At 34.4% G+C, this 17508-nt stretch overlaps 1 protein-coding gene across 12 annotated transcripts in view; it reads left to right on the forward strand.

The window, feature by feature from the left end:
- The window catches only part of PHKB (phosphorylase kinase regulatory subunit beta), an 83330-nt gene that overhangs the window by 2317 nt on the left and 63505 nt on the right, over positions 1-17508 (forward strand). For 2 of the 12 annotated variants that reach the window (XM_074583064.1, XM_074583063.1), the window contains exons 2-7: positions 492-586; positions 6878-6967; positions 9191-9329; positions 12133-12232; positions 14564-14671; positions 16609-16689. In XM_074583064.1, the coding sequence (XP_074439165.1) occupies positions 532-586; positions 6878-6967; positions 9191-9329; positions 12133-12232; positions 14564-14671; positions 16609-16689 (573 nt within the window). In that variant the 5' untranslated portion in view covers positions 492-531. Of the gene's footprint in view, positions 1-473; positions 605-670; positions 815-3954; positions 4013-4858; positions 4877-6877; positions 6968-9190; positions 9330-12132; positions 12233-14563; positions 14672-16608; positions 16690-17508 lie in introns of all 12 variants that reach the window. The other 10 variants (XM_074583056.1, XM_074583055.1, XM_074583066.1 and 7 more) reach the window with 9 other exon arrangements.

Here is a 17508-nt window from a genome sequence, read left to right on the forward strand (position 1 = left end):
TACTTCAAGTAACTGAGATATTCAGTACCATAAGCAATATATATGACTGCAAGAAACATCCTAGTGTAAATTTCACATGGGATAAAAGCAGCACTATGCATAAGCAGAATTTTAGCTACCCGTGCTTACTATTACTTAACGCTTTTTTGGTATGCACTAGTTAAATCAGTATTTTTATTTAATCTTGAAATAAATAGATTTTATTCAGCACCTCTTGACATTAGTAGCAACTACTTGACAACAGTAGCTACTGTCTAATGTCAAAAGATGGACTTTGTATAGACTGTGTCATTTTACTCTATTTTGTGGAAGTAAAAGCAAAATAAACCCAATTTTTAGAGTAGAAGAAGGAAACATAAAAATTTGATGAAACTTCACTACCCTTTGTGCTGTGCACTCTGTCATGTTAATAACTCCACTAATACTGCTTTCACTTAATTTAATGCTGGTTGCCTTTAACATTTACTAAACAGTTTTGAAAATTGCTGTAGCTTAGCCTGAGACGTTTGTGATTAGCTGCACCAATTTGAAATGGCCAATTTGGATGATGACAGAACCTCCTCTGCGCATGCTTTTTTAAAATTTGGTAAGTGTGCAGTTCTGTGTATTGTTTTTGTTTGTGGCTATTTAACTCAACAAAAAATAATTGTGTGTTTTGTGTTTCATGCAGTGTTTTGTGCCAGCAATTTTTTAGCACTGTACAGTAGAACCTAAAAATTTGAGCTCTTTCAGTGAAAATTTCTGAAAATTGGAATCTACTTAGATTGAAATCTACTGCTCAGATCTTCCAATTTTATTTGTGTTTTGTGTTCTAGTAAGTATTTCTCAGTTTAACAATCTCTGAACTGAAATTTCTCTTTTAAGATGATGTTCATGTGAAAGGTGCACTAAGAATTGTGTTAACATTTAACTCCTAAAAACCCCCAATGTGACTGATTTAGAGGAAAAAAAAGTAAAATTTCCAATAAGCCATTGTTCCAATGGAAGCAAAATAGAGCCCCCTGGCACAGCTTCTCTTTAGAAGGTAGACTATATGAAGTTGTCAAGACCATTACTGTTTTAGCTCAATATATTTTGAAAAGGGAGTGGAACAAATGTGTCTTTGTGTGAAGCTAGCTGATCTGGGGAGAACTGTATGGGACTCTTGTTTAGTCTGTGCTGGAACACAGAAGTGGTGCAAGTGCTAATGAGAGTTACCGGTAAGGGGATTTCAGCTGTCACTTGCTACCACTGAGTCACTTGAATGGCCCAACCCTGCCTGTGGCATTTCTCTTTTGCCTTTCTTAATGTCAAAGGACATGTGAAGTGTTGACATTGTAATAAAAAAAAAATACTCTTTCCTAACTGTTATATTGATACTTGATATTCCTGTTGCTATGACGCAAAATAAACATTTTTATTAGTTTTAAGAGCTATTGTTTTGAGTTCTCAGAAATGGCAATGACTGCCTTGAATATCCTGCATGGTTTCCCGCCTTGCTTGTAGCGTTGACAAGGCTTCTGTGGTAGACCTTGGTATTTTGGTGTTTTTTTTCTTTATGTGAAGCTCCTGTATACTGGCATCGTGGTCTGTTTTATTTCTGATATTCAGTAACTTCTGTGTGTTATTAGTTACTGTAAATCCTGAAATCAGTAATTTCCATTAAGTATAACACACTGTAGAGAGAAATCACTTCAAATAATTAGGAAGTAGAGAAAGGACAGAATAAATTGATACATATTTTTTCTTTTTCCATGAAATTCTAATTGAATTAGCTGCACAGTCTAACACATGATTTTTCTTGATAAATGGTAGTTGAAAAGTTTGGTCACTTTAAAACTGTTTAAATGAAACTATTACAAGGTTTTACTTATTTTTACCTGTGCTGCTATCATCACTTAACCTAGGTAACACGTTGTGCTTTGTGTTTACTTCTAATTTTTATTCAGACAGAGAAATACCTTAATACCTTTTTCTTCTTCCTCCCACAGCCCCCCTCCTGGGGTTTCCTTACCATGTTTTCATTGAATAATAGAACAGTTCAGTTTGGAAGGGATGGTAAGAGGTCATCTACTCCTGCCTCTTGCTCGAAGGAGGGTCAGCTATGAGATCAGTTTCATCCTGTGTGTGGGGATTAAAAAACCCCACCAGCAACAGCACAGTTGGTACATGTTACGTTCATGGAATCAGAGTTCAGATATTTATGTATGTGAGAAGTGAATTTTCCTTCCAGTAGAAGTGCTTCTGAAAATAATTTTCTGAGATCCCCTTGCTCAACTACATGAGTTCGAACTTAAAAGCAGATGTATTTCATGGCAGAAAACTATTAGAATAAACTGTATTGTGTCCAACAGTGTTGGATTAATACAGTACTGTGTTAAGTCTGAGCTCAGGAGAGATTGCAGGAGAAGTCTCAAGGGAAAGGAAATGTGATGTTGGGAGGATATGATTTGTTTATGTGGTATCATTTCTTAAACTTTGCTACATGAAGAAATAAAATCCTCATTGATCCCAGTGACTTCTGTAAAGTGAAGATGTTATTGTCCATAGTAATATTGGGTAATGAAAGGTGCTGTGATCTGAGATCCAGAACTTTTTCATGTCTCAAGTGTTGGATTACATCCAGAACTAGTGTCATGTTAAAGGACCGTGGTCAGTTTTTATTCTCGTCAAATCTGGAAAGAAATCTGGTATTCACAGGTTTTTGTTTGTTTGTTTGTTTGATCTGTGCTGATTTAATTATGCAAGTAAACATTTTCTTTTGTTCTTCTGACATGTAAAATGTTGGAAATAAAATTCTTGCCATGTTGCTTCCATTTGTTTGTGATTAAACTTCGGGGGGGGGGGTGTTTGGTTGTTTTTTTTTAAAAATTCTGTACTTTGAGAAATTTGAATAATGAATCCTTGTTGAGATATGCAAATCTTTATCCATAGCCTAGGTCCACAGTTCCATTCTGATGCCTGTTTTTCTTTAATATCTGCAATTGCAGCCATCTTCAAGGAGGTGTTCGTTTTCAAAGCTTCTGTATATGAATTTGGGAGCCGGGTTTCAAAATGTTGGCTGCAGCTTTAAATCTAAACATCTAGGCAGTTTATAGCTCTTCCCTGAAGAGCAATTAATGCTAATCTCGAGTAAAACTGGAATAAAAATGAAGTGGATGGGAAAGTACTTTAACATCACGATGACATAATGTTCTCAGCCTCCAGAGGTTGTATATACATAAGTATTTACACTGCTAATAGCTTACCTCAGAGAACTTCCCTTAATTTCCTTCATTTTTATATTCTGCTTAGAAGAGATAATTAAATTGTAAATTTTTCCTGGAATTGTTGTATGTTTTTGAGTTTCATCTGCTGGATAATGTTTTCTTTTGAGTTTCCATGTCTTAGCTAAGTCAGAAATAGCTTGTCTGTTTATTACCGTAGTTCTACACTAGTAATTGATATCTCTGTTATCAGTTGTTGGGCTGTTTCAGGTTTCTTCCTGTTCTCTAATACTTTGAAAGGAAATGACTATCTTTCTTAGTAATTCTTCAACTTGAAGAATGGTGAAATCATATTACTCTGGAACCTGTAAGTGGTAGAAAATGAAAGGGGATTCATTTTTGATTCAAAATACGGATATTGTGTATTCAGTCAGTGCAATATCTGAAGACAAACAGGGATTTAATTTGACTCAGGATAAGGATTTTCAATGTTCTCTTATCAGACATTAAATATATTAATGCAGGAAGCAACAGTTTGATTTCTTATCTGTTTGGTTTTTTAGTGATTTTGAAGTAGTTATTGACTTGCAGCAATCCATTCTGCTGTAAGGAAATAATGGGCGTACTTCATTTGTTGAGGAAGAAAATCTGAACATCTGAACTACCGTGTACGCTATTTAAATTTTGCATAGGGTTGTTATACTGCTATACAGCTGAAGAAATACTAAATCCACAAAATACTTTTTTTTTTTTGTATATTCTTTCCTAGCATATGTACTTATTTACCTAAAAAAAAAAAACAACTCGCACTGTGTGGTTACAATGAGGTGAGATACTTATGAAAAATAGTATTTGAAACTAATGTCCTCATTCCGTTTGTTTTGAATGCCAACGTACAAACTGAGAACTCCAGACTACTATTTGCATATGTCATTCTTTTATGTTTAAGTGTTGCAGAGTCTTGCTGCTGTCATTTTTATCTGTTTTAAAACCTATTTTAAATATATACTTGCAAATATCTTTCCATGGCAGATTTTTGTCTTGCTGAAATGGACTATCAAATAGATTTTGGAAAAGAGTATAGATGGGCTTTTTTTAGCTATTCTAAAAATAGCTTCCACTGCGTTACGGTCTTGCTACAAAACCACACGGAAGGAGCAGCTAGCTACATGTTTGTCCTATCTGTTTCTTGCTTTTGATTGAATTGTGATGCTAATGAAACATAACTTACTACAGGATTTGTCCAGAAGAATGCTGTAGACACTCAAACAAAACATAAACTATGTAGAGCTGATAAGGGATTAATGAAGAGTATGTGAAAAACTTGGATTTTGAGTGTTCCTTTAAATATTTTTTCCTACTTGTAGTAGGACTACTTCTAAGGAATATTTCAAGGCATAAAACTTTAATTTTTGCCAATTTTCTTGAACGTTGAATTCATTTCACCTTTTTGTTTCATCAAGTCTACTCTGGCTGCTTGAATTTATTTCTGCTAGTAAAGTTTCAAACATGTAAAAGGATATATTTTGTAGGTACTGATGCTTTGACATTTTCATGCTGTTTATTCCGTTCAGTCATCTTTCTGCACTAAGTTGAAGTATTTGAATGCTCTGATACAGAAGAATATACTTTTTCTTCATGATAACTTTATTTTGTTTCTCTGTTGGCCACAGAGGGTCACAGGTTGTCTGGTAAGTGTGTAAATTAGAGCAATGTTATTTTAGAAACTTTTGATTTGTGTGTATAAGTGTGCGTGCCTGTGAATACTCAACTGTTTTTCATGGTGCAGTGCTGGCATTAACAGTTTCTGCAAGAAATAAACATTCTGAACCTTTTACACACACAAAGGACAGTGTACTATGTATGTTATACAGTTAACAAATCTATGAGTAAGAATCTTAATTTTGCCTTTGAAAATCTAGTAAGTAAATATTTGTCATAAATTTGCTACTTTTTATGCAATAAGTCACTTACTGAAGATCTTTTTTTTCTATTCATGTTCTGTCCTACTTTTACTGAATCACCTTATAAAATTACATTTACTACAGGTCACTGTATTGTGTGCTTTTGCAAGATAACAATTAATAGTATAACGATATAAATTAAGAATCTTCTAATGGACAGGAATTCCTAGGCAAAAAGAAGTAGAGAAATAGAATTGCTTTGAAAAATTGATTTAAATTGGGTTCAGAATGTTGATTTTTAAACAGAAGATACAAAAGGTGTGGTATATTTCAAGTTTTTCTTTTCCATTACAGAACAACTTCATTTCTTTTAGCTTTGTCTTTTTAGGCAACTAAAATAAACTGGGGTCTCTCTGTTTCCTTCTCAGGCTTTGTCCTGCTATTGTTTGTAGCTTAACCTCTCTGAGGAGGAAAGGAGAGGCTGTAGGGGAAGCTCAGAGATGGTGCTCAACATCCCCAGAGAATCCATGCACAACTGACCCGCTGGAGTGTGCTCAAGAGGGGTCAATTTTTTTTTTAAACTACTACAACTGCAAAGCAAAAGTAATGCTAATTTGAGGCTAATCTTGAGGGGCAAGAAACTTTTTCCAGTTTCCACCAGAGGACTTGAGCCTTTGTCACCACTCCACACGCATTCATTTCGTTTGGATGAGAGTCCTGCTTATGGACAATCTCTTGTCTAATGCCTGGATATAGGCAACTTGCGTAGGAGCACTCAGCTGCATCCTGCCAGAACTGCTTGGCTGGCTGGGCTTCCCTGGCAGTTCATTTCTCCAAGCTTTTCAGAAGTACAGCATGCAGTCCGGAAAGGGGAAATTCTCATTCTTCCTTTTACCGAATGGCTCTGTGTGAGATCTTGCCATCCAGAACACTGAATAAAGCCAAAGTGATTTGTGGAAAGAAAGCAGTATGTTACTCTAAATTAGAAGTTGGAAATGGCTTATCCCAGTAATTTTTAAGAAATCTTTTCTTTCTGATAGGTAGCTCGTTTAAGCTATCAGGAAATGGGGCTTTTCAGGTGCAAATAGGGAAGCAATCAATATGTGGGATACTGAGAAAGAAAGATCTGGATTTGATAACATGGTATTTCTCTGGAATATAGGTAATTCGGGGGCTTTATCTGTTGGATAGGTTGTTTAAGCTTTGGTAGTAGGTGAGAACAAGCCAAGTTTTTTTTTTTGATTCAAGACATGAAATCAGCCAGACTTATTGTGGTGGTGGATGAAAATGAGGTTAGGATAGCTAAAACATTAGTAGTGAAAATGTTCACCATTTTAGAAGGCAGGTAGGAAAGTAATAGTTAAATTTGGGCTACTTTTGTCCCTCTTCATTCTGTTTTTCTACATACCTTTAGGAATTCTGTTCGTAGCATACTTAACTTCTAAGAAAATATTCCTAGAAAATTCTTAACATTTAATAGGCGGTCTTCAATAATTAAACTATACATTTATGTAGTATTGGCTGTAGATGAATATCTACAAGGCATTGGAGATCCAGATGGAGGACTTGTTTGTGTGGGCAGGTACTGTAGAAAAAAGGTGTATAGAAATCTACTGTCTGAGACTATAGAAATTACAACTCTTTTTGTTTGAAATAAAATTTGATGAATTGTGCCTTGGTACAACAAATATGAAAAAAATCATATTGCAGGATTTTTTAGCAATCGTAGAATTATGAAACTAATTCTGATCTTGATTTTGGTTTTTCTCTTCTTTTTTTTTTTTTTAGGTTCAATTTATGAGCCACTTAAAAGTATTAACCTTCCAAAACCAGAAGGGGGAAGTCTGTGGGATAAATTAGATAATTATTACAGAATTGGTAAGTTAATAATTGTTTCTACCAGCAAAGATTTTCAGTGTAACTTACTAAAATGTTTACAGTTATGGTTATGACAGTGATTAGCTTTGCCTTAAAATAATATCTGCAGTCTTTATACGGATTTTTATTTTCTGAGAGGTATAGGGTTCTGTCATTACAATTCCTTTAAGATTCCTGTGATAATATAATGCATGTATTTGGATATTTCATACATTGCTTGAAAAATCATGACCTGTAAATAGTGTTCAAAATTGTCACCTGCATTTTGTCAAATGGTAGAACAGATTTTGAGTTGCACTTGATAACCACCACATAGCCTGTCACTCACCCCCACCTTCCCTTCCCAGAACGGTAGGGAGAAAAGGAGGAGAAAGGAAAAAAAACCTCGTGGGTTGAGATAAAGACAGTTTAATAGAACAATAATGGAAAAGGAAAATAACAAAAATAATAGTAATTGTGGTAAAAGAACATACAAGACACAAGTCAGTCTTACCGCCCAGTGAATTGGTTGCTCAGCCTGGCCTGGCGGAGATCACAGATTCCTTCCCTTCAGCCAGCTCCCGTTTATATACTGAGCATGACATCTATGGTATGGAATATTCCATTGGGCACTCTGCTGTTCTGTCTATGCTCCTTCTCAGCTTCTATGGGAAGCTGAAAAAAGTCCATGATTAGTATAAACATTCACTTAGTGACAACTAAAACAACATGCATTATTGACATTTCTTTCATACCAAATCCGAAACACAACAATCACTAGGAAAAAAATTAACTCTGTCTCAGCTGAAACCAGGATGAGAAGTTAATTTTTGTTATTAATGGTACCATAATGTATTTTTGTGCCAAAACTTTATCTGGTAGGTAACTCATTTCAAGCCATATTTCCTGTTTTTCTTTTCATTATGAGATCATTTTAAGCCCAAAACTTACACAATTAAGAAAGCGATTGTTCTGGGTGTTGAGGGGGGTTGTGTTATTATAAAGTCCTGCCTGTATTCTGAAATCAGGGCATTTTTTAATGGCTGTGCAATTGACTGTTTAAAATTTAAGTTTTAGTCAGTCAAGGGTATAGAATAGTGAACAATTTTTCCATCATTCTAAAAATGTGGGGTGAGACTCCCTTCATTCAAATTGCTTTTTGATGTGAAGTGTGTGAGTTTTGCCTGATCTATCCATAGATGTGTTGCTCTTTGTAGATGCACTGCTTTTATCTTTCTTACAGAGGAGATGACTGTTCAATTCACTTTTAATGCTTGACAGCAGCAAATCTGGTGGTGCTTGCTATTTATCTGTCAGGCACTTATGTTGCAAGCAGTCTGCTGCCTCAGTAAAAATTTACTATTGAATTTATACTTCATTTTAGAATAATCTATATTGACTTTTTCAGGTAACATTTTATCAAAGTTCTTGTTATAAGGTATTAAGTCACTGAAGAATATAATGCAGAAAACCACATTTAATTTAAAATACTTAATTTATAATACATAAATGACAATACAGAGGCTTTTTTAAAATTGATGCTTGATAACATTCTGGAAAGAAACCTGCTTTCTTCTCTTATAACAGACAAGTTATTGTTAGAAGGGTCATGTTCAAAGACATCAAACCCAGTTTCAATCTTGTAGCATGCTGGTTATTATACAATTTTAGGAAAACAATTCACAAAATGCAAAATATTACAGTACAAAAAGAATTAAAGTAATACTTAGTTCTATTTTTTTTCTTGTTTTATTTTTATGTCAAGGTACTGAGCTAAATAATTGTAGTTATCCTTTCTCCTTACTCCTTTTTTAAAAATATTGGTACAATAATGTGGCATGAGTTAAAAATTTAATTTTTATGAATGTAGAGTTCTGCAGAGTTCAACTATTTAAATTATCTGGGGGGCAGTTGACATACTGTATCCCCCCCTTTTTTTCTTTCATAAAAGGGAAATTACTGGGTTGCATTGTAGAGATTCTGTACGAAGTAGAGTTGTACTAGAACAGAGCCATATAAATAGTTTTGAATACTGATTTTTATGTAAAAAGGTCTATTTTGACTGAAAAACCAGTGTGACAAAATTTTTCTTGTGTGTCTTTCTCCTTACCTTTCTTTCTATTCTGTTTTATGTTGTATGTGCTCTAACGGGTTCATCTCTTGATTGATTCCTGAAAATCTATGTAGAAACTGGAAAAAACGTAAATGTTGTTAATACTATTTTTTCTTTTTTCCCTTTTCCAGTTAAGTCAACGTTGCTGCTTCATCAAAGCCCAACGACAGGTCTGTTTCCTACAAAGACATATGGTGACAACCGAAAGGCAAAAGTACATGACAGTCTTTACTGCGCTGCATGTGCCTGGGCATTAGCCCTTGCTTACAGGTGAATAACTTCTAAACGCACGTCTCTGCCGTGTTACATGCTTTCTGTTGTGCAGTTCCCTGGGAATGTTTGAAAGATGAAGCTTTATCAAGGATAGTTTTGTAAACCCATAGAGATGGTACGTGTTTCCAAATCTCAATAAAAATATTTATGTAGCTACTAGGTTAAAAAATATTGCCCTACTTTTGGTTAGTAAACACGCTTTCATATAATTTAATTTGTACCAATATTCTGAAACAGAATGCACGCTATTAAAAATACAGGTTATTGTGGCAGACTGTACTGAAGGAAACCTGCTCATTTTACATGTGGTAGGAGAGTTCAGAGCAGAAGCAGGCTTGTTGCAGGTAGTAACAATCCGGGTACTTGCAGGGGACCGAATCCTTGAATGCTGGGAAACATTTATTTGGGAAATAATAGTGACTGTCATCCTCACTAGGTACAACGGCTGGCCAGTCTCCATTGTTAGCTCTTCTTATTTTCTGTTTCTTCTTTCTTTCTCTTTCTGACCTTAAGAACTATGGGAGAGTTACTTCCATAATAATTTATTCATAATTCGCTCTCCTTTAGGTCAAATGACTATGGAAATTGCTTCTAAGATTTAGTATTCCTTGTTTCCAACCTTGCTATCCCAGCCACCCAGGAAAACAGCGACAGAGGTGATGATAACTCAAATGTGGTGTTTTTGAGGAAGAAGATGGTGTGCAGATATTGAATAATTTGCTCTTTTTAGTGATCAGTGTCTTGTATCGAGGGTAGTGATCGCATCCTTGGACAAAATACTGGTATATCTTACAGAAGCAGAGCCAGAAATGATATGAAGAGCTACTGTTGAAGTAAAGATTATCTACTTAGCAGATAAAAAGTTTCGTGTTTCTTTTTTGTCTCTATTTATTGCTTTAGATTCTATACTTCTGACACTAGTCTGAAGAAACAGTTAATAAAATTGTCTTGTAGGAAATGTTGCCACAAAATGATGCTTTTTGATAGCAAAGATGTACAGGGATCTGTGTTTACTTCTGTAGATGCCATGTGTGAGATCTAACAGGTTTCAAAATTATGAGAAACTAGCAAAAATTATAAGGAAATTAATATTCAGAACGTGTAATTATTACTTTCATTTCTTATATTGAAATCTTTGTCTCTTTCTTTGAATTCCTCTCTCTGGTGAAATAAAAGCATTTGAAAACCAAAAAAATAGAAAAAATTTAAAAGGAAGAATGACAGGGGAAGGGGTGATTGTTTTGAATTTTCAGTAACTCGTAGAAGAGAGCATGGCATGATGTTGCCTGAGTTATTTAGTCCTTAATTTCCAATATGTAGAATCATAGAAGATGATATATGAAAACTGTTGCAGGTTGAAGGAAGGGCAAAGTGGCAAGATAAGTAGTTTGTGTTATTTCCAGTTATGCTCAGAACAGGACCCTGAACTTCAGGCGCTGCATAGCGAATTTTCTTTGATGGGCGAAGGTTAATGACTGAAATTAAGTGAATGGCTAAAATCTGAAAAGAGCCAAGAATCAAGACTCATGTGGAAGGCTGCATTATCTGCCACGTGCAGGTTACTGTGCTTGACTCATGCCAGCACCAGTTCACTTTCGTAAAAGCTAAATTTGCTGAGAGCACGTTAAGAAAACACACTGCTCTTGTGAACAGAGGAAAAAAATGTTGTAACATGAAAACTTCAGAGCTTTTACATCTGTTTCTTATTGCTCTTTGGATTTAGCATTAAGTTGAGAATAAATCCTACTGCTTAAAAAAATCTTACCTATTAATTTTGCGTTATCTGGTTTTATTCCCTGTGAGGTTGCTTTTCCCCCCTTGTTTCAGCTTTGTAATTGAAAACAAGTACGTTTCTTGTATCAAAGATTATTAACTTAAATAGCATGTTTTCTGAATATGTATCATTTTTGAAGTTATCACTACCTTCTTAATTTTCAGTGTAAGTAGCAGAACCTTAGCATAAACTACCAACATGTTAAATAATGGTGGAAAAGGATATGTTTCGTCTACACTGTAGTTATCTACTTACCTGTAATCAAATTAGTAACAGCTATAAGTGGACTGAAAAATAGCAGTGAGTGTATTATGCTGTTTTGCATATTTGTATCAGAGATGTTGTAAGTTGGAACTATGTAAGAAAACATTATTTTCACCCTGAAAGGCTCAATCAAAAATTGAGAACTGGAAAAGACATAACATATGAATGCAATGATCAAGGTTGTTTACACAGAATACATTCTTATAGTTGAAATAACTTTGGACTTGGCATTGTTTTTAATATACATTTAGTAATATAGTAATTGTGAGTGTTGTTTGATTTCACAGTATGAAAATACTAAGGCATCTTGAAACACATTTCTGGACTTTCAGAGTACTGAACTTTTGAACTCCTGTATGCACAGCTGTGGTTTTTCAGCATCATCAGGAAAGTGACTGCTTGATTATGAATGGCAGCTATTTTGTAGAGTTAAAGAGAAATTGCCTTTGTGTTTTGGATCTCTCAAAGAACACATAACAATGGCTTGCAATGTTGTAATATCAGCAAGGATTATTTTTTTCTTTGTAAATTTTGAAATAGGAATATTTGTGTAAGTTGCAACATAAACTAAAAACATTTAATTTTTTTTTATTTATTAAGGAAGGATAGGTAGGCCGACAAATATACTGATATAAGTGTGGGCACCACTATACAACGGTGTTAGTTAAATACTTAATATTCCAAAGCACTAATGTATCCTTTTTTCTGTTTTCCTCCCTAATGCATTTCCAATTTGTTTTATGAGTTATCTCTCTTACCCAGGCGTATTGATGATGACAAGGGAAGAACTCATGAACTGGAGCATTCTGCTATAAAGTGTATGAGAGGAATTCTCTACTGCTATATGCGTCAGGCTGATAAGGTAAAACAGTGTAGTGTGGACACAAGCGCTCACTTAATTCTAAGGGATTAATTAAACCATGAAAACTGACTTCTAAATAGAGATAAAATTCAAAAGGGAAATGCAGTATTACTGTGTGACCGGCCCAGCTAAGAACAGCTGTCTCATTATTGTCAGCGTTGTTTTAGGGTATAGAAGACACGAGCATTTTACAAAGTAAACAGCAGTGTATACTTGACACTTCTTTGGGTTCCTTTTGCAGTTATTTATCCCATTTAAACATTAGACCGTTAGTAATTGGGATTTTTTTTATGGCTTTTTAGTGCTTAAAGGGAAAGATTTAGAATTTCTTTGAGCTAAGGCTGGAGAGTTTTCTTTGCACTGTTAACTTGGTTATTGCATTTGCAGTTGTTCTTACGTAGGTGATCATTTTGATTATTTTGCTTGGTTTCTTTAGCAGACACTTTCCAGTATTCTTTGACCAAAATGGTGTAAATTCAGAAGGGCAGCGACCCAAAATAAGGAAACAGAGTAATTTACTGATGTTATAATATGATTGATTTGTTCAGCCTGTAAATCCTCTTGTGAGTATACCCTGAATATTATTGAATATTCAGGGCTTCTCCTTATCAAAATTTAGATGTGGTGGATTAATTTTGCATAGTGGTTAGCAATAATTCTACAGGTAGTTAAATATCTATATTCCAGTATTTTAAGTTTCAGGTCACTGACTTTTAACTGGAGTATTAAAAATAATTCTCATGTTACCACATAGATTCCATCACTTCTAAGGAAATGTAAAGTCCGTAGGCATGTGATATCAGTAATAATAATAAGCAAATCAGGTGTATTGCCAGTTGTGTTTCTACTGACATGGTATTTTTTTCTCAATTTTCTTAGTTTGTTGTCTCTTGTTATCTACGTTGTTGTCTCTTATCTTTAATCTTGACCTAAATTGATCTTGTTACGTTTTAGCTGTTTTTCTCTTTGACATGCAGTGGTTTGTTTTGAGGATGATGAGCACGGATATGAATAATGAGCATTAAATTAAAACAGGTGTTATACTGCTGACATACTGGTTGTCATTTTTTGCCTTGGTTACTATAAATGTTTCTCTCTTCCTAGAGTGTAGTAATAAACAGTCTCTGGTACCTAACAAACATAAGTCAAACTGGACTTTATTCTGAGAGACTTTTTATGTGCTGGCCTCATGTAGAGGAAGATATTTTAAAATAATATGAATTATATATGCCTAAGGTACAACTTGAATAGATGATGCTGCTTGTGACAAAAATTGCAGATAGTATATTCTCTTGCTAATGAACATATGAGTTATGACCTGAAATGTATTGAATGTGTTCATGGTAACTCCACAAAACTGTATTCACTTTCTTGTTCGTGGGGCACGTGCTATATGTGTGTGTGTATATATATATATATTTAAGCTATCAGCTTTGTTTTCTAGTATCTGTAAACAATTCACTATACACCTGAATGTCACAAACTGTGCTCACCAAAATGGATCTTTATTTTCCCATGTGCTCTTTTATACTAGAACTTTTTAGCTCTTGCAGCTTTTCATTTGTTACACGATCTACCTGTGGCAATTTCAGAACACTTTTTTAGATCTATAACCCAGAAGGCTTAAAAATTCTTATTAATAACAATAATAATTTCTTTTTTGTCTTAAATCCTTTGTCGCATTGCGAAATAGTACAACAATAATGATTGAATTTTATGGATCCTGATTCATAAACATTATTAAAACTATACGATCTCCTGGGATCACAGAGGCATGGTAGGATAGCTCAAGCGACTGGAACGCTGTGATGGATGGATACAGGCACTTTAGGACAGGCCAGGAAGGTGAGGAGGGGAGTTGCCCCATATGTGAGAGCATAGCTGGAATTCATGGTACTCTGCTACGGAAAGGTGGTGAACCAGCTGGGAGCCTATGGGTCAGCTCCATGTACATTTCAGATCTGTGAGTTAAGGTAGGCATGATATGTTCCGACATGTTTTCTGCTAAGATTTCAGCTCCAGTAAAATGAAGTGGTGTTTCTCCAGAAGATGAGAGTGACTAAGCATCTGTAGCTATCTATTACAGAATTTTTTCCTACCAAACCCAAAGAGATTAGATAGCTGGGTTGAATATTTGTGTTCTTTAAGTATATGTGTACTTTATGTATGAAATAGTTTCTGGTAAGTTTCAGGAACTGTTTTTTACAAGTTTTACATAGTGGTCATATCAAGAAATTTTGAAATACCTGAGTTATATAGTGAATTTGTGGTTGCCAAACATATTGAAATTACTGACTTTGATTTTATGTTTTGCCTTTAATTCACCTTTAGGTTCAGCAATTTAAGCAAGACCCCAAACCATCTGCATGTCTTCATTCTGTTTTCAGTGCACACACTGGAGATGAGGTCTTCTCCCATGAGGAATATGGTCACCTTCAGGTAAAATATGCATGTGTGTGTAAATGAAAGTTTGGATGATTTTAAGTAACGTTATTGTTGTCTCCATTCTTTCATTATGCAGCTGTCTCAGTTTGTTTAGATTTGTGTTAGATGTGTTGTACCTCATAAAATTGAGATTCCTTCTGTGTCTTTTGTTGGAAAAGACAGACTGTTTTGAAATGTAACTCGGTGGTATGTTTTGGTTAGAAGGTGCTGAAATAACAGATTTGTGGAGGCAGGTGGTTGTTTGTTTATGAAGTTGCTTCTTTTTGAGATCAACAGATGGCTGTCAGTAAATAATCCTGGCAAAAAAAAAGTTTAAATAGTCAGTAAAGTGAAAGATTTAGTGTAATCTTACATTGAATATTGTATTTTTTGTTAATGTTCCCAGCTTAATTTTCCGTAAGTCTGAGCAATTTTCATTCATAGTAAAGATTTAATGTACTCTGTCAACAGCTTTGTCTAGTTACAAATTGTTGGTCACTATTTTGTGTAGCAGCTCCTAGTCAGTTTCATTGTATAATTGATTGTTTTATTGTCTTTCCTGTTCCAAAGTGTTGATTTACTCTTTTTTTTTCCTTCTCTTTACTTTCAGACTTTTTTTGCATTCCATAACTCTGTGTACTCTTTTAGTTCAGAAATTGCTAGTGAAATTATTCAGAAGTGACAGTAGGTTGATAATTATTTAATTTCATGGTGACAACATCACTTAAATAGTTTGTACAGTAAATGTGTTGGATTCAGGAAATGTATGTTCTGAGAAAAATGATTTGTGGAGTTATCGTAAGTTAGCATTTTGGACTTCCGTGTGAAGCTTCCTGAAAATACACAGCTTTTATCTGCAGGAGGAGACAATAATTTTGGGACGTGGGGAGCACTGTATGATAGTTCTGGTTTTTGTGGCAACTCAACCCTTACCATGAACATGAGTGCACATTCCCTTCTGTCATCATCAAATCTCAAAAAATAGAGGGTTTTCATCTCTGTGGGGAACAACAGAAAACAGAGTAACTGAGGTGGTTCAGTTGGGAACAATGGAATATATTACATAGCTGGTCTGCCGTTATTGCTGTACTTGGTGCTTTTCAGAAATGTACTAAGAAACTGGAATCAGTGGTCTTTAAATCTTTTGGAATTTTTAGAATTTGGACTTCATTCTTAATCTGCTGTGTTTCAGATAAATTTTCAGTTCTAGATGGTTTATCTAAATTTCATATGCTGAGATTGTGGTTTTATAGCTCATTGAAGCGAGTTGTGTTAAACCTACTTTCTATATTGAAGTTGTGCAAATTCTCAGTTATACTAGAATTCTGTGTAACAAAAACTGTTTTCTTTGATTCATTAATAAATTGACACGATGCTCATCTGTACGGCTGCTGAAGGTGATTACTTTTAATAAGAAATGCTACATACAGCTACAGAGGAAGGCAGTTTTTCCCAAATATAATTATATCTGAATGTTGTAATTATACTTCTATCAGTTGATAATGCTTAAAATTACAGTTAGGGATAGAGTGATTTGCTTTTTAGATGTCCTGTGCATTTTCAATATGCTACTTGCCTTTGCGGTGCGCTCCTTGCTAATAAATTGTCATATGTGGAAATGTGAAACAGCTTGTGACTAAAGTGATTGCTTATGGGTCTAAGCAGTATACCTAAGCAAAAACATTTTAATATCATAGTTTCAAATAATTTAAAAAATGATACTGCAGCAGAAGTTGTAGAGGACAATGCTTGGTCTTTGCATTTCTTCCTATTGATTGTTTCCACATCATTACATCTAGGATATTGGTAGATTAGGGTAATATTTTTGAAGAACCAAAACTGTTATAGTGGGACCATCTTTGTTAGTAATATCATATTTAGCTTGTTTGTTTATGTGACTCCAATAAACATAAGATTAATTATAGTTTCCTTTCTGTCTTTAATTACTTCAGATAAATGCTGTGTCTTTATTTCTCCTCTATTTGGTTGAGATGATCTCTTCGGGGCTGCAGATTATCTACAACACAGATGAGGTACAAATCAATTTCTGATGTTAAAACACATGCTTTATTAAGTTGCTTTGGTTTTTTTCCTTGGTTTTATATTTTATTTAATTATAAACTGTAAAATAATTGTTCTGGAAATACACTGCAGATATTTTCTTTTAATAGAAGTCAGAAAAGATAAATGGAATTAATGGATAGTGAAATAGTAGGTAATAAAGTGTTAGATATGCAAAGATTGAATATCACATGACATTGAAAACTTTTATAGTTCCCCGCTATTTCTGAAAGGTGCAAGGTCAAGAATTAAAAGGTCTGTTAGGACAGTTAACTTCTTGTTATGTTGCTCTCACTTTTCACCGTATTTCAAACTGTCAGTCAGTGCATTCTGTCCAGTGGAATTTCAATATAATACATAACAGGATTAATTTTCTGGAAAGCTGAAGGACTTTCTTTGAATACGTATGAACCTATGGGTATTAAGAGGTTTTGCTGTATCTTTACTTGAAAATAAAACAATTTTATATCATGGTAAGAGATGTTTGTAGGATCATTAACTGTTCTGTAAATAAGATAATAATAGCCACCATGGCCTTCGCTCGAGGACAAGTCATGTCAGGACAACCTGCTGTCTTGCTCTAAAATGAGGTTATGTTTTGAGATAGGAATGGAAAGCCCAGATATTTATTTTTTTTCCAGTTTTCTTAATCTGGATTTGTTTAAATTTACTTGTGTCTGTTTAATAGTTGCTGCTGTATTGCCTTAAAAAGTTTAAATGCTCTTATAGTACTACCATTTTTTAAAAAGGGAGATTTTTCCAGTAATAGTGTATTTGCATTATATTTCTAA

The sequence above is a fragment of the Larus michahellis genome, chromosome 4 (genome assembly GCF_964199755.1).
Source record: "Larus michahellis chromosome 4, bLarMic1.1, whole genome shotgun sequence".
Lineage (NCBI taxonomy): Eukaryota > Metazoa > Chordata > Aves > Charadriiformes > Laridae > Larus > Larus michahellis.